This window comes from Lissotriton helveticus, chromosome 5_1, assembly GCF_964261635.1.
Source record: "Lissotriton helveticus chromosome 5_1, aLisHel1.1, whole genome shotgun sequence".
NCBI classification, from domain to species: Eukaryota; Metazoa; Chordata; class Amphibia; order Caudata; family Salamandridae; genus Lissotriton; species Lissotriton helveticus.
The window spans coordinates 2,108,788,844-2,108,811,277 of record NC_136065.1 but is presented as its reverse complement, the minus strand read 5'-3'; the positions used below and the strand labels follow the sequence as shown (position 1 = coordinate 2,108,811,277).

The window sequence follows — 22,434 nt, the reverse complement described above, 5'->3', positions numbered from 1 at the left end:
GAAGTAATACCACAGCTTCGACACTTTAGAGTCAGCTGCCACGCCTGCCACCATCGCAGACAATCAAGCCACCACTCAACAGATCATGCTCTACTAGACCCCGCTCACTACAGAGGACATGCTCAAGATGATGAAGAGCATCCACTCAGGGGCCCCGGTGGACACTTCCACAGATCAGCAGCCGCCATCGCTCCCAGCTCCGCTGCACCATCAACTGCTCCAACGAAACTGCCACCTTCCCCGACAACTGGAAACACGCCGGGATTAACTCCCTGCTGAAGAAGCCATCCTCAGACCCATCGGACATCAAGAACTTCAGACTGATCTCTCCCCCCCTTCCCTGCCAAGGTCATCGAGAAGGCCATCAATATCCAGATGTCCGAGTTCATCAAAACGAACCACGTCCTGGACTGTTACCAATCAGGCTTCTGTGGCAACCACAGAACAGAGAGTGCCCTATTCACTGCAACAGACGATATCCACTCCATCCTTGACTGTGGCGTGACTGCAGCCATAATCCTACTGGACTTCTCAGCCTCCTTCAACACCATCTCCCACCGCACCCTAATTCCCAGACTCCACGATACCGGCATCCGCAACAAGGCTCTAGACTGGAACCACTCACCGTCCGAAACCATTGAGTCAGACTACCACAGACTACCACAGTTTCTCTTAGAACCCATGGAGATCAGCTGTGGAGTCCCCCAAGGCTTCCTCCCTGAGCCCACCCTCTTCAACGTCTACACATCCCCCCTCACAGCCATCGTCAGAAGCCATGGACTCAACATCGTCTCCGAAGCCGACAACACCCAGCTGATCATCCTCTCTCTCACCAATGAACTCTCGACCGCCAGAACCAACTTCCACAATGGAATAAAGGCCGTCACTACATGGATGAAAGACAGCTGCCTCAAGCTCAACTTGGACAAGACGAAAGTTCTCATTCTGGGACCCACCACGTCAGCCCGGGACGACTCCTTATGGCCGCCCGCGTTGGGCGCTCCCTCCACTTCGATGGACCATACATGCAACCTTGGCATCATACTGAACTCTTCGCTCACAATGAACCACCAAATAAACGTAGCCGGCTTCCACCTGCTCCACCTGCTCTGAAATACATTCAGATGGATCCCCACAGAATCCAGAAGGATGGTCACCCATGCACTCATCATCACCAGCAGACTCGACTATGGCAACGCACTCTATGCTGGCGCCACCCAGAAACAGCTCAAGAAACTCCAGAACACCCAAAACGCCACCGCCTGACTGATCCTCGACATCCCCTGCTGCAGCCACATCATGCAACACCTCCAACAACTCAACTGGCTCCAAGTCAACAAGAGAGTCACCTTTAGGTTCTTCACTCATGCCTATAAGGCCCTACATGACGAAGGACCAGCATACCTGTACCACCACCGAGACAACTCCGATACTCCCAACTCGACCTCGCCTCCATCCCCAGGATCCATGTAAGGAATGACGTGAATCCAACATGGCCGGCTTCCTCGTCCAAGTCCAGGAAACAGAGAGCGCATCAGCATTCCCTGGAAGGGGAGCGGAATGGCCACACCCCTTAGAAGGCAAAAGGAAGCACAAGGCAAAGGGGGAGAGTTCAACACAGGAACAGCCCGCAAGAGATCAGGAAGACGCGGACATTTGGATCCTGAGAGGAGAGGCAGCAATGTCAGGAAGCGAGGAGGCGGACGACTCCCCTGCCTGAACAACCTGTAGCCTGGACCATGCTGAAAGCCCGGAGATGCCTGACCAGAGGACCCTGAAGAACGGCTGTTGTACTGCACCAGTGAACGTCTCAGGGACTCGAGGGACGAGACAGATGCCTCAGCTCCCAATGCCACGACCCAGGAGATGGGTTGTGGTCCAAGGCAAGTACCGAAAGACACACACTGCTTCTGGGGGGCACCACAAAGTAAAGGGCACAATAAAACAAAGCGAGGCATGCGGGATTTGCATGCGGGTGTGTCGGGGTGAACTTAATACCACCAACTTCCCACCCCACATGAACACCCATGACTGGTGGCGGCAGCACTAAGGTGGACATCCTATAAAGAAGTGTTTTTTTTTAATAATACCCTGTTTTGGGTTTTCTTTTTTCCCGCTTTGTTTCTTTTGAATACCCGGAGAGACGTGACGTTTCCCGAGGAAAGGGACCCATCACCGTCATCTGAAGCCCTCCGAGACCAATCCGAACTTGCAGCAACCATTACTCACCATTATCTGAACTTAATAAAGTCTATACTCACCACAGGACCACAATAGTGTGTGTATCGACTTCTTACACTATTACAATCCAAAAGATTAGAACCGGAGGAAGATTGTTCTCCTACCTCAACGCCAAGACCTGGAACACTCTGCCCCTACACCTCAGCCAATCCGCCTCACTGACCCAATTCAGGAAGGATCTCAAGACATGGCTCTTCGAATGATCCACCACCCAGGCCTCCTAGAAGTCCCCTCCCCCAGCGCCTTGAGACCCTTACGGGTGAGTAGCCATGCTCTACAACCTCCTGATTGATTGATTGATTGATTGATTGATTGATTGATTGTTTGCTGTTAAAGACTCCCAGGTCATCCTTCCTCCTGCTCCAGCCACAGTTTCACAGTAAAGCCAGGGCCAGGCTGGGATTCTCCCAGCATGCCTCTGGTGATACCACGGTGAGGGAGTGAGCTAGCTTCAGAACAAAGCTGCTGTTTCTTCAAAGCTACAAAACAGACAGCAGCAGGTCTGAGGATGAAATCTGCAGCCTGGATTACAGAACAAACATGAAGATGATGCTTCTAAGCACTTGGAGGACTAACAAGAGGCCTGGGTCCCCTTACATGGATCACTGCTCTGAGGGGGTCTGGCAGGACCTCTGGTTTCCCATCAGCACCAGTGGTGGACCAGTGATGGAGTGGGGGGTACAGAGGACCCCATGTATGACCCGCAGGTGGAAGGGTCCGGGAAACGTGCTGACAAATCCATCAAGTAACCAGTGGTGTCACGCGAAATGATGCCCCCCCCCCCCCCCGCAGAATGTGTAGAGGGCCCCTGAGACTCCCATATGTCACACATATTTAAAGTCCCAAGGCTGAATGGGGCCCCCGAAGGGTTCCCCCTCCGCCCCCCTTACGGCAGGGGCCTGTGTCACACTCTGTGTTATCCCCTGGTGACCTCCCCCCTTGTGTGGGTAACCTCACAGCCAGGTGTAACTACGTCATAACTCGTGACTGTCCCTTGGGATACACTTTTCAATTGACTACATTTTTAAAACACTGAAAAGATATTTTACTCTTAAGTGAGTAAAATACTTTTTTCTTGATTTTAGTGGAGTAAAAACGCGGTCAGCTGATAACTGGAAAATTAGGGCGAGGCATCAATTATAATACATAGTTGAATGGAGCCAGGAGAATTTCCAACAAGCATTGGAAAAGGCAATAGATCTGGTGCTAGCCCGTTTTTTGCTTTTTTTTGTTTGGGTGCGTGGAGGTGTGTTTGTTAAATGTTATTTTAGGTGAAGCTCACGGCACCTGGCACTCAAGGGAATACTTTGTGGATTGTGAAAGGGCAGAGTGCTGTCACTCACAGTCAAGTTAGCCAATGGCTGACCCATTGTCCCATGCTGTGTACTGTACTGGGTGGAAGAAACATGTGAATGACACAATAACAGACCAATGGATGAAGAGGGCTGACTGAAAGTCCCTCTAAATGTATTATTCTTACAACTTGAGTAAAACCCAAAGGTCATGGCCAACACCAGAGGTACAGACTGCCCAGCATGCTTAGGGGGTAGACTTGTACAATCAGTTGTAACTATTTCACAGTGGACTTTGGCTTCACGAAACACAGGCAAAACATGGAAAACGAGGCTTCAAGTCCACTGAGGTGAACTAGGTGACCGCCTAGGGTGCCAGGACAGGTGGTGTGTTAAAGTCAAGATTTTTTTTTTTTTTAAACAAAATGTAAATTATTTTTAAAATGGTGGGGCCGCAATAAAGTATAGTAAACAAGGAAGGCCATTGCTGATCAAACTAAAAGGGAAACTTGCTGTTTTAGATTGTAAAGGTTTTTATTAAGCCTCAGCGGACAACTACGCTACGCTCACGTAGTTTGCGAAGTTAGTGCTACTTCGCGCTAAGCAAATTGCATGTAGCACAGTGCAAACACGCGTAGCGTTGCGCAGCAGTAATTTTTTGCTTGCTCGCGATCCTCAACGTCAAGTTGGCGACCGCAAGCAAGCAAAATGACATCTAGGCGAGACTTTTTCCTTGTTCGGGATCAGCAACATCAAGTTGGCGATCGCGAGCGTGGAAAATAAACCTCCCGGCGAGATTCTCAATGCGGGGATGACAGGTTTCTAATTGCGAGTGGTCACGTATGCCCGTGACCGCTTGCGATGAGAAACTACCAGTCCGCGTTGAGAAAGTTGCCGCTCGAGTAAAAATCTACTCGAGTGGAAGAAAACGACAGCTCGCACTGTGCAAGATGCCGTTTTCAATGATTGCACAGTGCGGACAAGCATCCGGCATTGTGCAATCATCGCGAACAGCGCACTATGCAGTCCGCGTAGCATGCAAAGTACACTTTGCGTAGCTACGCTCAGCGCTACTTCACGAACTACGCCCAGGGTTACTTTTTATTAACCATAAGCAATATAGTATTAAACTTGGCTGTGTTCGCTCCAACTCTTGTGGAATCCGGCGCCTTGCGCCACAGGCAGCGCTTTGTGATTTGGTGAGGAGTGGGTGTGCACACTGGTGTAAAATGAAAAGTGACAGCTTTAGAAGAAGATTGGCCCATGTACTGTTTATTTCCAGCTGTGTTCAGTGAACCCAAGGCGGAGCCGGAACCCTGCATGGCCGCCCCCCTGCTGAGCCCAGCGCCCGAGCGGCCCATCAAAGAAGAGGTGCCCTGCATGGACACAGGGGTCTCTCCCCTCCAGTACCTGAACAGGACAGTACTGCACCGAGCTCAAGGTAAGGGCGAGGGCGTGCACTCTTTCACAGCCACACACCCAGGGGCTGACTGAGCTCCACCGCCAGCAGTCTGAGGTCAAGCGTCAGTCCAGGCCTGACAGTGAATGTGTGAGTCCTGGCCTGAAAGAAGAGGTGTCAGTCCAGACCTGAGAGTGGTAGTGTCAGTCCAGACCTGAGAGTGGAGGTGTCAGTCCAGACCTGAGAGTGGAGGTGTCAGTCTCGGCCTGAGAGTGGAGGTGTCAGTCCAGACCTGAGAGTGGAGGTGTCAGTCCCGGCCTGAGAGTGGAGGTATCAGTCCAGCCCTGAGAGTGGTAGTGTCAGTCCAGACCTGAGAGGGGAGGTGTCAGTCCTGGCCTGAGAGTGGAGGTGTCAGTCCTGGCCTGAGAGTGGAGGTGTCAGTCCAGGCCTGAGAGTGGAGGTGTCAGTCCAGACCTGAGAGTGGAGGTGTCAGTCCTGGCCTGAGAGTGGAGGTGTCAGTCCAGGCCTGAGAGGGGAGGTGTCAGTCCAGACCTGAGAGTGGAGGTGTCAGTCCTGGCCTGAGAGTGGAGGTGTCAGTCCTGGCCTGAGAGTGGAGGTGTCAGTCCAGGCCTGAGAGTGGAGGTGTCAGTCCAGACCTGAGAGTGGAGGTGTCAGTCCTGGCCTGAGAGTGGAGGTGTCAGTCCAGGCCTGAGAGTGGAGGTGTCAGTCCAGACCTGAGAGTGGAGGTGTCAGTCCTGGCCTGAGAGTGGAGGTGTCAGTCCAGGCCTGAGAGTGGAGGTGTCAGTCCAGACCTGAGAGTGGAGGTGTCAGTCCCGGCCTGAGAGTGGAGGTGTCAGTCCTGGCCTGAAAGAAGAGATGTCAGTCCAGACCTGAGAGTGGAGGTGTCAGTCCAGACCTGAGAGTGGAGGTGTCAGTCCTGGCCTGAAAGAAGAGGTGTCAGTCCAGACCTGAGAGTGGTGGTGTCAGTCCAGACCTGAGAGTGGAGGTGTCAGGGCTGGCCTGAGAGTGGAGGTGTCAGTCCAGGCCTGAGAGTGGAGGTGTCAGTCCAGACCTGAGAGTGGAGGTGTCAGTCCAGGCCTGAGAGTGGAGGTGTCAGTCCAGACCTGAGAGTGGAGGTGTCAGTCTCGGCCTGAAAGTGGAGGTGTCAGTCCAGACCTGAGAGTGGAGGTGTCAGTCTCGGCCTGAGAGTGGAGGTGTCAGTCCAGACCTGAGGGTGGAGGTGTCAGTCCAGGCCTGAGAGTGGAGGTGTCAGTCCCGGCCTGAGAGTGGAGGTGTCAGTCCAGGCCTGAGAGTGGAGGTGTCAGTCCAGACCTGAGAGTGGAGGTGTCAGTCCAGGCCTGAGAGTGGAGGTGTCAGTCTCGGCCTGAGAGTGGAGGTGTCAGTCCAGACCTGAGGGTGGAGGTGTCAGTCCAGGCCTGAGAGTGGAGGTGTCAATCCCGGCCTGAGAGTGGAGGTGTCAGTCCAGGCCTGAGAGTGGAGGTGTCAGTCCAGACCTGAGAGTGGAGGTGTCAGTCCAGGCCTGAGAGTGGAGGTGTCAGTCCAGACCTGAGAGTGGAGGTGTCAGTCTCGGCCTGAGAGTGGAGGTGTCAGTCCAGACCTGAGGGTGGAGGTGTCAGTCCCGGCCTGAGAGTGGATGCGTCAGTCCCGGCCTGAGAGTGGAGGTGTCAGTCCCGGCCTGAGAGTGGAGGTGTCAGTCCCGGCCTGAGAGTGGAGGTGTCAGTCCCGGCCTGAGAGTGGAGGTGTCAGTCCAGGCCTGAGAGTGGAGGTGTCAGTCCAGCCCTGAGAGTGGTAGTTTCAGTCCAGACCTGAGAGGGGAGGTGTCAGTCCCGGCCTGAGAGTGGAGGTGTCAGTTCTGAGAGTGGAGGTGTCAGTCTACACCTGAAAGTAGAGGTGTCAGTCCTAGCCTGAAAGTGGAGGTGTCAGCCCAGGCCTGAGAGTGGAGGTGTCAGTCCAGCCCTGAGAGTGGAGGTGTCAGTCCAGCCCTGAGAGTGGAGATGTCAGTCCAGCCCTGAGAGTGGAGGCGTCAGTCCAGGCCTGAGAGTGGAGGTGTCAGTTCACACCTGAAAGTAGAGGTGCCAGTTCTGGCCTGAGAGTGGAGGTGTCAGTCCAGGCCTGAGAGTGGAGGTGTCAGTCCAGGCCTGAGAGTGGAGGTGTGAGTCCCGGCCTGAGAGTGGAGGTGTCAGTCTCGGCCTGAGAGTGGAGGTGTCAGTCCAGGCCTGAGAGTGGAGGTGTCAGTCCAGGCCTGAGAGTGGAGGTGTGAGTCCAGGCCTGAGAGTGGAGGTGTCAGTCCAGACCTGAGACAGGAGGTGTGACTCCCGGCCTGAGAGTGGAGGTGTCAGTCTCGGCCTGAGAGTGGAGGTGTCAGTCCAGGCCTGAGAGTGGAGGTGTCAGTCCAGGCCTGAGAGTGGAGGTGTGAGTCCAACCCTGAGAGTGGAGGTGTCAGTCCAGCCCTGAGAGTGGAGGTGTTAGTCCAGGCCTGAGAGTGGAGGTGTGACTCCCGGCCTGAGAGTGGAGGTGTCAGCCCAGACCTGAGAGTGGAGGTGTCAGTCCAGGCCTGAGAGTGGAGGTGTCAGTCCAGGCCTGAGAGTGGAGGTGTGAGTCCTGGCCTGAGGGTGAAGGTGTCAGTCCAGGCCTGAGAGTGGAGTTTTCAGTCCAGGCCTGAGGGTGGAGGTGTCAGTCCAGGCCTGAGGGTGGAGGTGTCAGTCAGGCCTGAGAGTGGAGGTGTGAGTCCAGGCCTGAGGGTGGAGGTGTCAGTCAGGCCTGAGAGTGGAGGTGTGAGTCCAGGCCTGAGAGTGGAGGTGTGAGTCCTGGCCTGAGAGTGGAGGTGTCAGTCCAGGCCTGAGGGTGGAGGTGTCAGTCAGGCCTGAGAGTGGAGGTGTGAGTCCAGGCCTGAGGGTGGAGGTGTCAGTCAGGCCTGAGAGTGGAGGTGTGAGTCCAGGCCTGAGAGTGGAGGTGTGAGTCCTGGCCTGAGAGTGGAGGTGTCAGTCAGGCCTGAGAGTGGAGTTTTCAGTCCAGGCCTGAGGGTGGAGGTGTCAGTCCAGGCCTGAGGGTGGAGGTGTCAGTCAGGTCTGAGGGTGAAGGTGTCAGTCCAGGCCTGAGAGTGGAGGTGTGAGTCCAGGCCTGAGAGTGGAGGTGTGAGTCCAGGCCTGAGAGTGGAGGTGTGAGTCCAGGCCTGAGGGTGGAGGTGTGAGTCCAGGCCTGAGAGTGGAGGTGTGAGTCCAGGCCTGAGAGTGGAGGTGTGAGTCCAGGCCTGAGAGTGGAGGTGTGAGTCCAGGCCTGAGAGTGGAGGTGTCAGTCCAGGCCTGAGGGTGGAGGTGTCAGTCAGGCCTGAGAGTGGAGGTGTGAGTCCAGGCCTGAGGGTGAAGGTGTCAGTCCAGGCCTGAGAGTGGAGGTGTCAGTCCAGGCCTGAGAGGGGAGGTGTCAGTCCTGGCCTGAGAGTGGAGGTGTGAGTCCAGGCCTGAGAGTGGAGGTGTCAGTCCAGGCCTGAGGGTGAAGGTGTCAGTCCAGGCCTGAGAGTGGAGGTGTGAGTCCAGGCCTGAGAGTGGAGGTGTCAGTCCAGGCCTGAGGGTGGAGGTGTCAGTCAGGCCTGAGAGTGGAGGTGTCAGTCCAGGCCTGAGAGTGGAGGTGTCAGTCCAGGCCTGAGAGTGGAGGTGTGAGTCCAGGCCTGAGAGTGGAGGTGTCAGTCCCGGCCTGAGAGTGGAGGTGTCAGTCCTGGCCTGAAAGAAGAGATGTCAGTCCAGACCTGAGAGTGGAGGTGTCAGTCCTGGCCTGAAAGAAGAGGTGTCAGTCCAGACCTGAGAGTGGAGGTGTGAGTCCAGGCCTGAGGGTGAAGGTGTCAGTCCAGGCCTGAGAGTGGAGTTGCCAGTCCAGGCCTGAGGGTGAAGGTGTCAGTCCAGGCCTGAGAGTGGAGGTGTCAGTCCCGGCCTGAGAGTGGATGCGTCAGTCCCGGCCTGAGAGTGGAGGTGTCAGTCCCGGCCTGAGAGTGGAGGTGTCAGTCCAGACCTGAAAGTGGAGGTGTGAGTCCAGGCTTGAGAGTGGAGGTGTGAGTCCAGACCTGAGAGTGAAGGTGTGAGTCCAGACCTGAGAGTGGAGGTGTCAGTCTCGGCCTGAGAGTGGAGGTGTGAGTCCAGACCTGAGGGTGGAGGTGTCAGTCAGGCCTGAGAGTGGAGGTGTCAGTCCAGGCCTGAGAGTGGAGGTGTCAGTCCAGGCTTGAGAGTGGAGGTGTCAGTCCAGGCCTGAGAGTGGAGGTGTGACTCCCGGCCTGAGAGTGGAGGTGTGAGTCCAGGCCTGAGAGTGGAGGTGTCAGTCCAGGCCTGAGAGTGGAGGTGTCAGTCCAGGCCTGAGGGTGAAGGTGTCAGTCCAGGCCTGAGAGGGGAGGTGTCAGTCCAGGCCTGAGAGGGGAGGTGTCAGTCCAGGCCTGAGAGTGGAGGTGTCAGTCCAGGCCTGAGAGGGGAGGTGTCAGTCCTGGCCTGAGAGTGGAGGTGTCAGTCCAGGCCTGAGAGTGGAGGTGTGATTCCAGGCCTGAGAGTGAAGGTGTCAGTCCTGGCCATAGAGTGGAGGTGTCAGTCCAGGCCTGAGAGTGGAGGTGTCAGTCCAGGCCTGAGAGTGGAGGTGTGACTCCCGGCCTGAGAGTGGAGGTGTCAGTCCAGGCCTGAGAGTGGAGGTGTCAGTCCAGGCCTGAGAGTGGAGGTGTGAGTCCAGGTCTGAGGGTGAAGGTGTCAGTCCAGGCCTGAGAGTGGAGGTGTGAGTCCAGGCCTGAGGGTGGAGGTGTCAGTCAGGCCTGAGAGTGGAGGTGTCAGTCCAGGCCTGAGAGTGAAGGTGTCAGTCCTGGCCTGAGAGTGGAGGTGTCAGTCCAGACCTGAGGGTGGAGGTGTCAGTCCAGGCCTGAGAGTGGAGGTGTCAGTCCAGGCCTGAGAGTGGAGGTGTGAGTCCAGGTCTGAGGGTGAAGGTGTCAGTCCAGGCCTGAGACAGGAGGTGTCAGTCCAGGCCTGAGACAGGAGGTGTCAGTCCAGGCCTGAGAGTGGAGGTGTGAGTCCAGGTCTGAGGGTGAAGGTGTCAGTCCAGGCCTGAGGGTGGAGGTGTCAGTCCAGGCCTGAGGGTGGAGGTGTCAGTCAGGCCTGAGAGTGGAGGTGTGAGTCCAGGCCTGAGGGTGGAGGTGTCAGTCAGGCCTGAGAGTGGAGGTGTGAGTCCAGGCCTGAGAGTGGAGGTGTGAGTCCTGGCCTGAGAGTGGAGGTGTCAGTCCAGGCCTGAGGGTGGAGGTGTCAGTCAGGCCTGAGAGTGGAGGTGTGAGTCCAGGCCTGAGGGTGGAGGTGTCAGTCAGGCCTGAGAGTGGAGGTGTGAGTCCAGGCCTGAGAGTGGAGGTGTGAGTCCTGGCCTGAGAGTGGAGGTGTCAGTCAGGCCTGAGAGTGGAGTTTTCAGTCCAGGCCTGAGGGTGGAGGTGTCAGTCCAGGCCTGAGGGTGGAGGTGTCAGTCAGGTCTGAGGGTGAAGGTGTCAGTCCAGGCCTGAGAGTGGAGGTGTGAGTCCAGGCCTGAGAGTGGAGGTGTGAGTCCAGGCCTGAGAGTGGAGGTGTGAGTCCAGGCCTGAGGGTGGAGGTGTGAGTCCAGGCCTGAGAGTGGAGGTGTGAGTCCAGGCCTGAGAGTGGAGGTGTGAGTCCAGGCCTGAGAGTGGAGGTGTGAGTCCAGGCCTGAGAGTGGAGGTGTCAGTCCAGGCCTGAGGGTGGAGGTGTCAGTCAGGCCTGAGAGTGGAGGTGTGAGTCCAGGCCTGAGGGTGAAGGTGTCAGTCCAGGCCTGAGAGTGGAGGTGTCAGTCCAGGCCTGAGAGGGGAGGTGTCAGTCCTGGCCTGAGAGTGGAGGTGTGAGTCCAGGCCTGAGAGTGGAGGTGTCAGTCCAGGCCTGAGGGTGAAGGTGTCAGTCCAGGCCTGAGAGTGGAGGTGTGAGTCCAGGCCTGAGAGTGGAGGTGTCAGTCCAGGCCTGAGGGTGGAGGTGTCAGTCAGGCCTGAGAGTGGAGGTGTCAGTCCAGGCCTGAGAGTGGAGGTGTCAGTCCAGGCCTGAGAGTGGAGGTGTGAGTCCAGGCCTGAGAGTGGAGGTGTCAGTCCCGGCCTGAGAGTGGAGGTGTCAGTCCTGGCCTGAAAGAGGAGATGTCAGTCCAGACCTGAGAGTGGAGGTGTCAGTCCTGGCCTGAAAGAAGAGGTGTCAGTCCAGACCTGAGAGTGGAGGTGTGAGTCCAGGCCTGAGGGTGAAGGTGTCAGTCCAGGCCTGAGAGTGGAGTTGCCAGTCCAGGCCTGAGGGTGAAGGTGTCAGTCCAGGCCTGAGAGTGGAGGTGTCAGTCCCGGCCTGAGAGTGGATGCGTCAGTCCCGGCCTGAGAGTGGAGGTGTCAGTCCCGGCCTGAGAGTGGAGGTGTCAGTCCAGACCTGAAAGTGGAGGTGTGAGTCCAGGCTTGAGAGTGGAGGTGTGAGTCCAGACCTGAGAGTGGAGGTGTGAGTCCAGACCTGAGAGTGGAGGTGTCAGTCTCGGCCTGAGAGTGGAGGTGTGAGTCCAGACCTGAGGGTGGAGGTGTCAGTCAGGCCTGAGAGTGGAGGTGTCAGTCCAGGCCTGAGAGTGGAGGTGTCAGTCCAGGCTTGAGAGTGGAGGTGTCAGTCCAGGCCTGAGAGTGGAGGTGTGACTCCCGGCCTGAGAGTGGAGGTGTGAGTCCAGGCCTGAGAGTGGAGGTGTCAGTCCAGGCCTGAGAGTGGAGGTGTCAGTCCAGGCCTGAGGGTGAAGGTGTCAGTCCAGGCCTGAGAGGGGAGGTGTCAGTCCAGGCCTGAGAGGGGAGGTGTCAGTCCAGGCCTGAGAGTGGAGGTGTCAGTCCAGGCCTGAGAGGGGAGGTGTCAGTCCTGGCCTGAGAGTGGAGGTGTCAGTCCAGGCCTGAGAGTGGAGGTGTGATTCCAGGCCTGAGAGTGAAGGTGTCAGTCCTGGCCATAGAGTGGAGGTGTCAGTCCAGGCCTGAGAGTGGAGGTGTCAGTCCAGGCCTGAGAGTGGAGGTGTGACTCCCGGCCTGAGAGTGGAGGTGTCAGTCCAGGCCTGAGAGTGGAGGTGTCAGTCCAGGCCTGAGAGTGGAGGTGTGAGTCCAGGTCTGAGGGTGAAGGTGTCAGTCCAGGCCTGAGAGTGGAGGTGTGAGTCCAGGCCTGAGGGTGGAGGTGTCAGTCCAGGCCTGAGAGTGAAGGTGTCAGTCCTGGCCTGAGAGTGGAGGTGTCAGTCCAGACCTGAGGGTGGAGGTGTCAGTCCAGGCCTGAGAGTGGAGGTGTCAGTCCAGGCCTGAGAGTGGAGGTGTGAGTCCAGGTCTGAGGGTGAAGGTGTCAGTCCAGGCCTGAGACAGGAGGTGTCAGTCCAGGCCTGAGACAGGAGGTGTCAGTCCAGGCCTGAGAGTGGAGGTGTGAGTCCAGGTCTGAGGGTGAAGGTGTCAGTCCAGGCCTGAGAGGGGAGGTGTCAGTCCAGGCCTGAGAGGGGAGGTGTCAGTCCAGGCCTGAGAGTGGAGGTGTCAGTCCAGGCCTGAGAGGGGAGGTGTCAGTCCTGGCCTGAGAGTGGAGGTGTAAAGTCCACAAAGTCCACATTTGTAAAGCGCACAATCACCCGTAAGGGTCTCTAGGCGCTGGGGGCCGTCGGGAAGATTAAGCGAGCTATTGCCCAGAGTCACATGGTGCTGGGCTAACCTGCCGCCGGAGCCGGGATCGAACCGTGGTCCCCAGATTCCAGCGTCAGTCGCCCTGGCCGCGGCGCCACACCTCTCCCACTGTCAGTGTCAGTCCAGGCCTGAGAGTGGAGGTGTGAGTCCAGGCCTGAGAGTGGAGGTGTCAGTCCTGGCCATAGAGTGGAGGTGTGAGTCCTGGCCTGAGAGTGGAGGTGTGAGTCCTAGCCTGAGAGTGGAGGCACAGGTATCAAAAGTCTCTAGAGGGGAAGGTACCAGGGGTCTCAAGAGGCACAGGTGCCAGAGGTCTCCTGAGGCACAGGTACCAGAGGTCTCCAGGTACCAGGGGTCTCCAGAGCCGCAGGTACCAGGGGTCTCTTGAGGCACAGGCACTAGGGGTCCCCAGAGGCACATGGGTTCTGGTCACTAGAAACACAGGGTTCAGGGGTCAGTAGCGGCTCAGGAGTCAAGTGTCTGTTGAGGAGAGGGGTCAGAGTTCATTAGAGGCACAGTCTCAGATGTGTATATAGGGGCAGGAGACAGATGCTTCCAGAGGCACAGAAGTCAGAGGTCCCTAAGGGTGCATAGGGTCACTGGCATGAAGAGGCATACCGTTCAGATATTTCTCGGGGCGCAGGGGGGTCAGAGGTCACTAGAGGCACTAATTCAGAAGTCTGTAGAAACTATTGGCCCGTATACCGGGCCAGTTGCACGAAAGGCCTCGAAGCACTTCCTCTTTAAAGTGGGCTTTTAAACAAGTAAGGGCCAGATGTAGGTAGGCATTTACCGGTCGGTAACGGCCGAATTCGGCCGTTACCGACCGGTAAATGCAATTTGAGATGTAGGGCCCTGTATTTTACAGACTCGGTAAATTTACCGATAGGTAAATTTACCGATTATGTAAAATACCGAGTCGGTATTTTTAAGGAATAGGGACAATTGATATGTAGGTGGGACTCTTCTGAGTCCCACAAGCATTAAAAAATCGGTATTTTACCATCAAATACTATTTGATGGTAAAATACCGATTCCGGTGTGCATGCACATGTGTGCATGCACACCTGTGCCATATGACAGGCAGACCTGCCCTTAGGGCAGGTATGCCTGCCACATGGCACCCAAACCCGTTTTGGGGGTGCCAGAGGGTGTCAAAGTGACACCCCCTGCACCCTTGTGTAAATCGGTATTTACCGATGCGGTAAATACCGACCGGTAAATGCCCAATCATTCCTATGGGCTTCAAAGCCCATAGGAATGCATGGGCATTTACCGGTCGGTATTTACCGCATCGGTAAATACCGATTGTTTCCGAATCGGTAAATGCACATCTGCATTTACCTACATCTCGGTACTTTTATTTTACCACTTCTTAAATACCGAGTCGGTATGATGCGGTATTTAAGAGGTGGTAAAATAAAATTTACCTACATCTGGCCCTAAATGAGGTAGTGGAGTAGACGTTTCTGTACTTTTTTTTTAAAGTTTGAAGTTTATTGAAGAAAATAGAAACAGTATAGGAAAGAATATGCAATAAAATACAAACGTTACATTGGAAATCAATTATGACCATAATATGTAGAAAAGAAAAGGAGAGGAGAAGAAGGGAGGGGGAAGAGAAGAGAAAGAGGAGGGAAACGAAGAAAAGGGGGGTCAAAAATATTACCCAAATGCAAGTCTAGCAAAGGTAACAAATGTAACAATAAATTGAATATGAACATCCAAGGTATGATAGTCACAATCAGGAGAAAGGAGTTATAACGGAAAGCATATATTAAAACATATGTAAGCATAGGCAAAATTAGAGGCCATGGAGGTTCCCTGACCTCCTCTGAGGTGAGTAAAGAAGTGGAAGCTAAAGCTGAGGAGGACAAGTAAGATGATAAAGGAAGACATAAAAGATCTCTCTTAATACCTAAAGAAATAGGGGAAACATTACTGGTGTCTAATCTGTGGTGGAAACAGGCAGCATTCCACCAGGCCTTAAAAGTGAGTTTCTCAGCTTGCTTCCAATTAGAGGTAATTAGGTGTAGGGCTATTGCGATAAGCAAATCTAGTAGTGTGGGAGTGGAGGAAGGGAACGGCCATACGGATGAAAGGGAGCCTAGAAAAATTTTAGAGATAGAAAAAGGAATTTGGGTATGAAAGATTTTATTAATTTGGGACCAAATCAAAAGCCAAAAGCGGGAAAGGAAAGGGCACTCGAACAACATATGTTTTAAATCTGCTGAGGGATGTTTGCATGACCAGCAATGGGAGGAAAGGTCAGAAGAGAAGGCGGCTAGTTTCATCGGAGTGAAGAGAAGGCGTTTGTATAAGAAGTAAAAAGTTTGAGAAGTGCTGGCTGTTCTGGACGTCTTATGAATCTTTAACCATAATTTATCCCAAAAGGGAGTACTCCAACAATCCGCAAGGTCTATTTCCCAGGCCAATTCACATTTACTTTTGGGTCTATCCGAAGAGAAGAATAAATTACGATAAAGTGATGAGGTAGAAGTAGAGGGAGATAGTAAAGGAAAAAGTAATGTACATTTGTTAGGAATAGTGGGACTAGTAGGTAGGGAGAGAATGTATTGCTGGAGGAAGGGGAGTAGTAAATCATATTGAGATCTACACGAGGAATGTAGAGAGATGGACGATTGAAGATCTAGAAAAGAATGAGGAATATCATTAGATACCAATTGAGAAATCCATAGTAAACCTCTGGATCTCCATACTTTCCAGTAAAAGGTCCTACCTTTAATGCGTACAAAATTGTTATTCCAAATGGGTTGAAGGTCCAGCGATGAGGTAGCAGGGAAGGAGGACGGAAGAAGAGGCATTAGTATTTTACGAGTATGAGAAATAACTTGAGGACGAAAGGAAGAAATGGTTTTAGTAAAAGCAAGAGATTCATCAAAATGGAAAGGGGTTATGAAATATTTTTCAATTTCCAGCCAAAGAGGAGGATGAGAATCTTGATCCTGATCAGGAGAAGAAATCCAACGAGAGGCTAGACGAAGTGAAAAAGCAAGATGATAGGATTTGAAATCAGGAAATTTAAGACCACCAGAAATTTTATCAGCTTTAAGAGCAGCAAGAGAAATACGAGGAGATCTATTTTTCCAAAGAAATTTGTTTAAGATGGAGTCAATCTTTTTAAAATAAAAATTAGGAATATGAACTGGAATCATGGATAAGAGATAAAGGACGAGTGGAGAGAGCATAATTTTGATGGAGTCTAAGCGTCCCCACCAGTAGAGAAAAAGTGGATGCCAACGGTCAATAGAAAAAGATAACGATTTGGAAAGAGCCTCAAAATTTTCTTTCAGTGTGTCAGGGATGGAAGAAGAGAACCATAAGCCTAAGTATTTAATCTTAGTAGTTTTCCAAGAAAAACCGGTTGAGATAAAATCTTGTTTTAGGCAAAGAACATTTAAGGGAAGAACCTCACATTTATCTGAATTCAGACGATAACCAGAGAGTTCGGAAAAAGTGTCGACTTGGGATAGGAAAGCCGGAAGAGAAGTAGAGGGGTTGGAGCAATAAAGAAGGATATCATCAGGGTATACCGACAATTTAACTTGTTAAGTACAAAGTTTAAAACCGGAAATTCTATCATCTAGTCTGATTTTCGTTAAGAAGGGTTCTAAGGCAACTATAAATAAAAGAGGGGAGAGGGGGCAGCCTTGGCGGACACCTCGAAACAAAGAAAAGGAAGACAAAGGTTTCCCATTGACAAATATAGAAGCTTTCGGATCTGAATATAATAATGAGATGAAAGAAATCAATTTGGGAGGAAAACCTATCCATTTAAGAGCCTGAAACATAAAATCCCATCCAATTCTATCGAAAGCTTTCTCAGCATCTAATGCTACAGCAGCAATGGGATAGTCAAGGGAAGAGGCTTTACTGAGAATATTAAAAAAGACTCTGGAATTATCTGAAGACAGACGACCTTTAACAAAACCAGATTGTTCCGGTCCAATAACATATGGAAGAATGGGGGCAATACGAAGAGCAAGAATCTTAGCAAAAATCTTATAATCCAAATTGACCAAGGAAATTGGGCGGTAGTTTTTACATAAAGAAGGGTCCTTCTTTTCTTTGGGGATTAAACAAATCACAGCTTCTTGAAAAGAACCAGAAGAAGAGTTACATAGTATAAAGTATTGATAGAGCGATAGAAGATGAGTAAGTAATAAAAAAAAAAAATGATGATAGAAATCAATAGTAAAGCCATCAGGGCGAGGTGCTTTACCCCTTTTTAATTTGGAAACAGCTGTTTTAATTTCGGATAAAGAGACGTCGGTATCCAAAGAGGAAAAGTCCAAGGCTGAGTGTGAAGGGGGAAGAAGTGAGTCAAAAAAAGAGGAGAGCGCAGCGGACGAACGGTGTTGTTCTGGTGTGTATAAGGTCTTATAAAAAGAAACAAATGAATAGAGAATGTCCTCATCTTTAAAAAATGAGTCACCAGCATTGTTACGAATGGCTTCAATTTTTGTCCGTTCTTTACGAATTTTTAATTAGTTCGCAAGCAATTTGCCCATCTTGTTTTGTCCTCCATAGTACCGGGCACTACTTTTCAAAAGGTAAGAGGAAGCAGCTTCTGTGGAAGATTTATTAAAGGATATTTTAGCTGCAATAAGCTTTTTTAAGGAAGTGTCGGAATTCGTACGGTAATAGGAGTATTCTAGATTTTTAATTTCAGCTAATAGTTGAGTATGTTGTTTCTCAAAGAATTTTCTTCTCCGCGAAACGAAGTTGATAATAAAACCTCTAGCCGCCGCCTTGAAAGAATCCCAGATCATTACTGGAGAAGAGTCTGGGAAAGAGTTAAGAGAGACGAATTCAGTCACAAAAGAAGTGAATTGGCCTGTGAAATTAGGATCCGAAAGTAGTGTATTATTAAAACGCCATCTGCCAGAATGAGGAGAGAAGGGGAGCAAATCAAAGTCCACAAAGACAGGAGCATGGTCGGAAATCAGATTAGAACCAATTTCAGAGTGTGAGACAAGTTGGGATAGAGGTTTACTGAAGAAAAGATAGTCTATTCTGGACGGCGAAATATGAGGAGGAGAATAAAAAGTATATTCCTGTAGATCAGAATCGCAAAGCCTCCAGATATCAGACAAGGCTTTGCGACAAATGGCAGAGGTGAATTGTGAGTGCATTCTAGTGTTGGAGAATTTAACTGTGGAGCATCTATCTAAAATGGGATCAAAAACTTGGTTGCATAGACGTTTCTGTACTTTAACGAGAATCCATTTCCTCTCAGATCCACCTGTGGTCCCTCTGCCCATCAAGGCCTACAGCTCGCCCGCCATGGTACCCTACTACAAGCCCAGCTTCCCGTGGGACTCCTACTGCCCGCCCTACCCCTCTTTCAGGCAGATGACCCCCAGCGCACAGTCCGCCCTGCTGGAGCGCTCCATCAACCTCTACGGAAGCCGCCTGCGACCAAGCGCCGACCCCGAGCCGCCCATCGACTACTGCACCCGGTACTCACCCCACATGGAGTCCTACCACTGCGTGAAGTGCAACAAGGTAAGTGTCTCTGGACTTTGTGTACCCTGTACACAGGGTCTCGGGGTAGCACTTGGAGGATCACAACCTGTGCTTAATTTGAGCCGGTGGTTTCCTGGGCTCGCCACCGGAACTTAATTGTGAACACTGGCGCTTTTGTAGTCTGCCACAAGGTGGCCCTGTTTGGCTAATTTAGAGGTGAACACAACAACAGTTATTTTATTAATTTAATATACATTAAATATGACTATTACCTGCGTTCCAAGCCATTCTTAATAGATTTGGGGCCTGAAATAGTCCAAATTGTCACACTTGTAGGCGTGTCGTGGTTAGTAGGTGTGTTGTTACTATCATTGGCAGCGCTGGCAGGGTCAATGCATGATGCTAGCTGCAGTGCCCTCCTGATGAGAGCCCTGGCACTTAATATTTTACAAATTAAGCATTGGCACAAACCAAGAACGAATTGTCAATAAAAGAACATCTCCACGCCCAAGTGAAACCCATCATCCTCAAGCTCCTGTGCACATTCTCACCAGGATTCCTCCAGAGTGGACCCCCCACCCTTACTCACCTAGAAGTGTAAGTCCTGGACAGCCAGAGGTCAGGAGGTCAGTTTGAAGACTCGCTGGGGCCCCACCTCCAGCGACAGCCAGTGTCAGCACATCAGACACTGCCCTGTCAGCCTGGGAACAGCAAGGCTGTTCCTGTTTTACATTTCACGTTTCACATACTTGTGCATTTCCTGAGAATATTTCTTTTTTTTCTCCAGGATGGCGTGTGTCTGTCGTTTTTTTCATGGAACATACTACTTTCTAATGCATAGTGTGAAAAAGCCACTTTTTTGAAGCGCTGTAAGTTCGAGCATGAAACATCCACGATTGAGAGCTAAAGTGATTAGGGGGAACACAGTGCAAATTTCTCACAATACCTGTCAGTGGGTAAGAAAGGGGTTCGGAATACATGCTCATCCAATCCTTGGCCTCTCTGCAGAGGTCACATAGCAATAGTCAGGTGTGGCAATAACATCTTGAGGCAACAAGACCTTGAATGCATCAGATCAGTCTTAGGTGCAGAAGGCCTTGTTAACTCACATGAAAGTACCACATGCCAGCCCTACTTAAAACCAGGTCTTGGAAAGCAAGCCCTACAAAATGCCGTAAGAGTGAGGCTCTTAAGTTTGTCTATACAAGACTACAGAGCCCACTGGAAAAACTGGACATCAAGTGGCTCCAGCTGTTGTCTGTGTCAACACCACACAGAATCTGCAGAGCATGTTATTTGCTGCTGCCCAGCTTTGCTGTCCCCAAGGCGCTTGTATTTAACCCCTTCCCTGCTCGCGGTATTTCCCCGCTGTGCTGGGGGCGGGGGGCGCGTACAGCGCCCCCATGCTCATGACGAGGTCAGCTCGTCATGACCGCGCCCGTTCCAATGGAATGTTCAGCACAGCAGGGGAATCAGCCCAGCGTGCGAGCGTTCCACGGAACGGGCGCGGTCATGACGAGCTCAGCTCGTCATGAGCACCGGAGCGCCGTCGCTCATGACGAGCTGACCTCGTCATGAGCATCCAAGGAGTTAAGAACTATGCTTATACATCACGGTGTTAGATCATGTAAGGAGGTTTTAAGGCATATCTACACCACCACAGTCCCGATGGAGCTGGCACTAATTGGAGAGGGGAGAGGGGTTGGCCTAACGGCTAAGGCGCTCGACCTCGGACCTGGGATTCTGGGTTCGAGTCTCGGTAACGACGCCAAAAACCTCCTGTGATTCTGGGCAAATCACTTAATCTCCCCGTTCCTAAAATGAAAGTGTGTCCTCATGTAACGTAACCGGTGCTATGTAAAGCGCTCTGATAACTGATTCGGTTCGGTTCTAGTTCGCGCTATATAAAACTCTGCCAAAAAAAAAAATTGGGAAGTTTTATGCTGCTGCTGGAATGCTCATACGATCAGCCAGAGAAGTGACAGTTGTATAAACTATGCTTCAAGCACCACTGACTTATCACCACATTTTCAATAATATACACGTCTATACTAATTTTTGGTAGGAACAGGACGCCCCGGGAAGTTTTGCACATTCCCTGCCTGTCAATCTCTGCATGCTGTTGTTTCTAAATGGACCGCTTTTTTCCCCTTTTTGGTGCTAAGTCATTTGCGTTCTGCTACCTTATAGTATCTCTGCATTTTAAACATGTTGTTTTATTTAGATTTTATGTATTTTATTATTACCTTTTCTAAACTTGCACTTTCTGCCGTTTTTGTAAAGGATTTTAATTAATCATACAATAAAGATGCTTCAATTAAAAAAGGTGTGTCAATTGTAACTGTGAGTATATGCGAAAGTATGTGAAGGAGGTACACGGCTGTCAATATATTGGCAGGGAGAAAGATAAAGAAAATGTGGTGTGTAATGATCCAAGGAAGCAGTTGTAGTTAAGATGATTTATTGAGCAGCACAGCATCCAGTCCTGACACAGCAGGACACAGGTTACAACTGACTAACAGTGGAGAATGCTGTATGAGCAAAGCTCTGTTAAGAATGCAGAGTTAAAAGGAAACACAGCATGGCTCATGCAGTTAAAGAGGTACAAGCATAAATAATATAGGCACTTAATAATAACAGGATATAACACACCTCCCTCATTAAATGAAAATGAAAGGAGTAAGGCTGGGAGGGCTACAGACCAAACAAAGGAAAGAGAAAAAACAGCTATACAAAATCTTGCAAAGAAACTGGTCTTCTTCTGATTCGCCTATCGTCTTTGATCCTTGAAGCTACAGAATCAGAAAATGAATCAGACTCACCATCAGAAATGTAACCTCTATCAGTAACAGCGTGAGGTTGGAATTTAGACACATCTTGAGTAGGACATTTAGCAACCCTGCCTGAGTTCCAAACCTTGCCATCCTGAGTAACAACTGAGTTACTGAAAACTCTTTTGATTTGAATAGGTCTGCCAAACTTACTCGTACCTTTGGTGACTAAGAAAGGTTTTAAGATTCTTACCCAATCCCCAACACACAATTCATGCTCTCTTGTTTTCCACTTCTTATTGTACCAAACTTCAGATTTACTTTGTTTCCCACTTACTCTCTTTGCAACTTCCTTGACATCTACATTATTTTGTACCAGAGCTTCACATTTTTCCTTGAACCACCAAGGGCACGTGTCTGACGCAGGATCCCTACCTTTGAGTAGTTTGAACGGACTAATCTCAGTAGTGCTATGGGGAGTTATACGATAAGTCCAAAGTTTCTGTCTGATACGGTTTAACCAATCCCCTTTCTCTTTGATGGCATCAGAGACAAAACCCTTTAAAACACGGTTGAAACGCTCAACCTGCCCGTTCTCATGTGGCTCGTAAAGAGATGTACACATGTGTTTGATGTTGCAGGATTGTAAGAACAATTTCATTTCAGCGGAGACTAATTGCACCCCATTATCAGAAACCAATACCGAAGGACAGCCTTCCCTAGCAAAAACTTCTTTAAAAAAAGAAATGACAACTTCAGAAGTGATTTTGGCTACAAATTTCACTTCTGGCCACTTAGAGTGGTAATCCACAATGACCAATGCAAAACGTGAACTTTCTGGCAACACTTGGAAGGGTCCTGAAATATCAAATGCTATCTTGCTCCACGGAAATTCTGGCCATTTCACTGTCTTAAGAGGTGGAACATGTAATTTTAACATCTTGTCGCTGTTACAGCACTCATTGCATTCTCTGACAGTACGGTCTATGAATCTATCCATTCCAGGCCACCAGAAATGTAACCTTATAATACGCTTCATGGCCGAGATTCCCGGATGGGTCTTGTGTGCTAATTTGAGAATAAGTTCTTGCACCCCACTTGGTGGAATACATTTTTCAGATTTGAAGAACAAATCCCCTTCACACCATAACTCTTCTGCTATGTTGTAAAATGGTAGCAGATCATATTCAACGTTATTCTTGCTGGGCCAACCTTCTAGAAGGTATTTCTTCAGCTTAACAAATTTCTCATCCTTATTCTGGCATTCTAACCAAAACTGTTCAGAAATATCTTGATACTGGGGAGATACTAAATCTGTCAATCCTAACACAAAATCAACTTCAGAAAGATTATTCACATTGTCTACTTTACTTTCACACGGAAGACGTGACAAACAGTCAGCAGTGACATTTTTCTTCCCTGGAATATATTCAACCTTAAAATTGTACTCCTGTAGCTTGGATGAAAGACGTGCAATCCTAGCTGTCGAATTCCAACCACCCCCGGCTGATAGGATATGCACCAAAGGTTTGTGGTCCGTTCTTAGAATAAACTTACTGCCCC

At 50.9% G+C, this 22,434-nt stretch overlaps 1 protein-coding gene across 1 annotated transcript in view; it reads left to right on the top strand.

The window, feature by feature from the left end:
- Positions 1-22,434, top strand: part of LOC144756383 (zinc finger protein Gfi-1b-like) — a 154,224-nt gene that overhangs the window by 50,113 nt on the left and 81,677 nt on the right. Inside the window, exons 3-4 of the mRNA XM_078646163.1 lie at positions 4,816-4,974; positions 17,871-18,139. Coding sequence (XP_078502289.1) covers positions 4,816-4,974; positions 17,871-18,139 — 428 coding nt within the window. The remainder of the gene's footprint in view (positions 1-4,815; positions 4,975-17,870; positions 18,140-22,434) is intronic.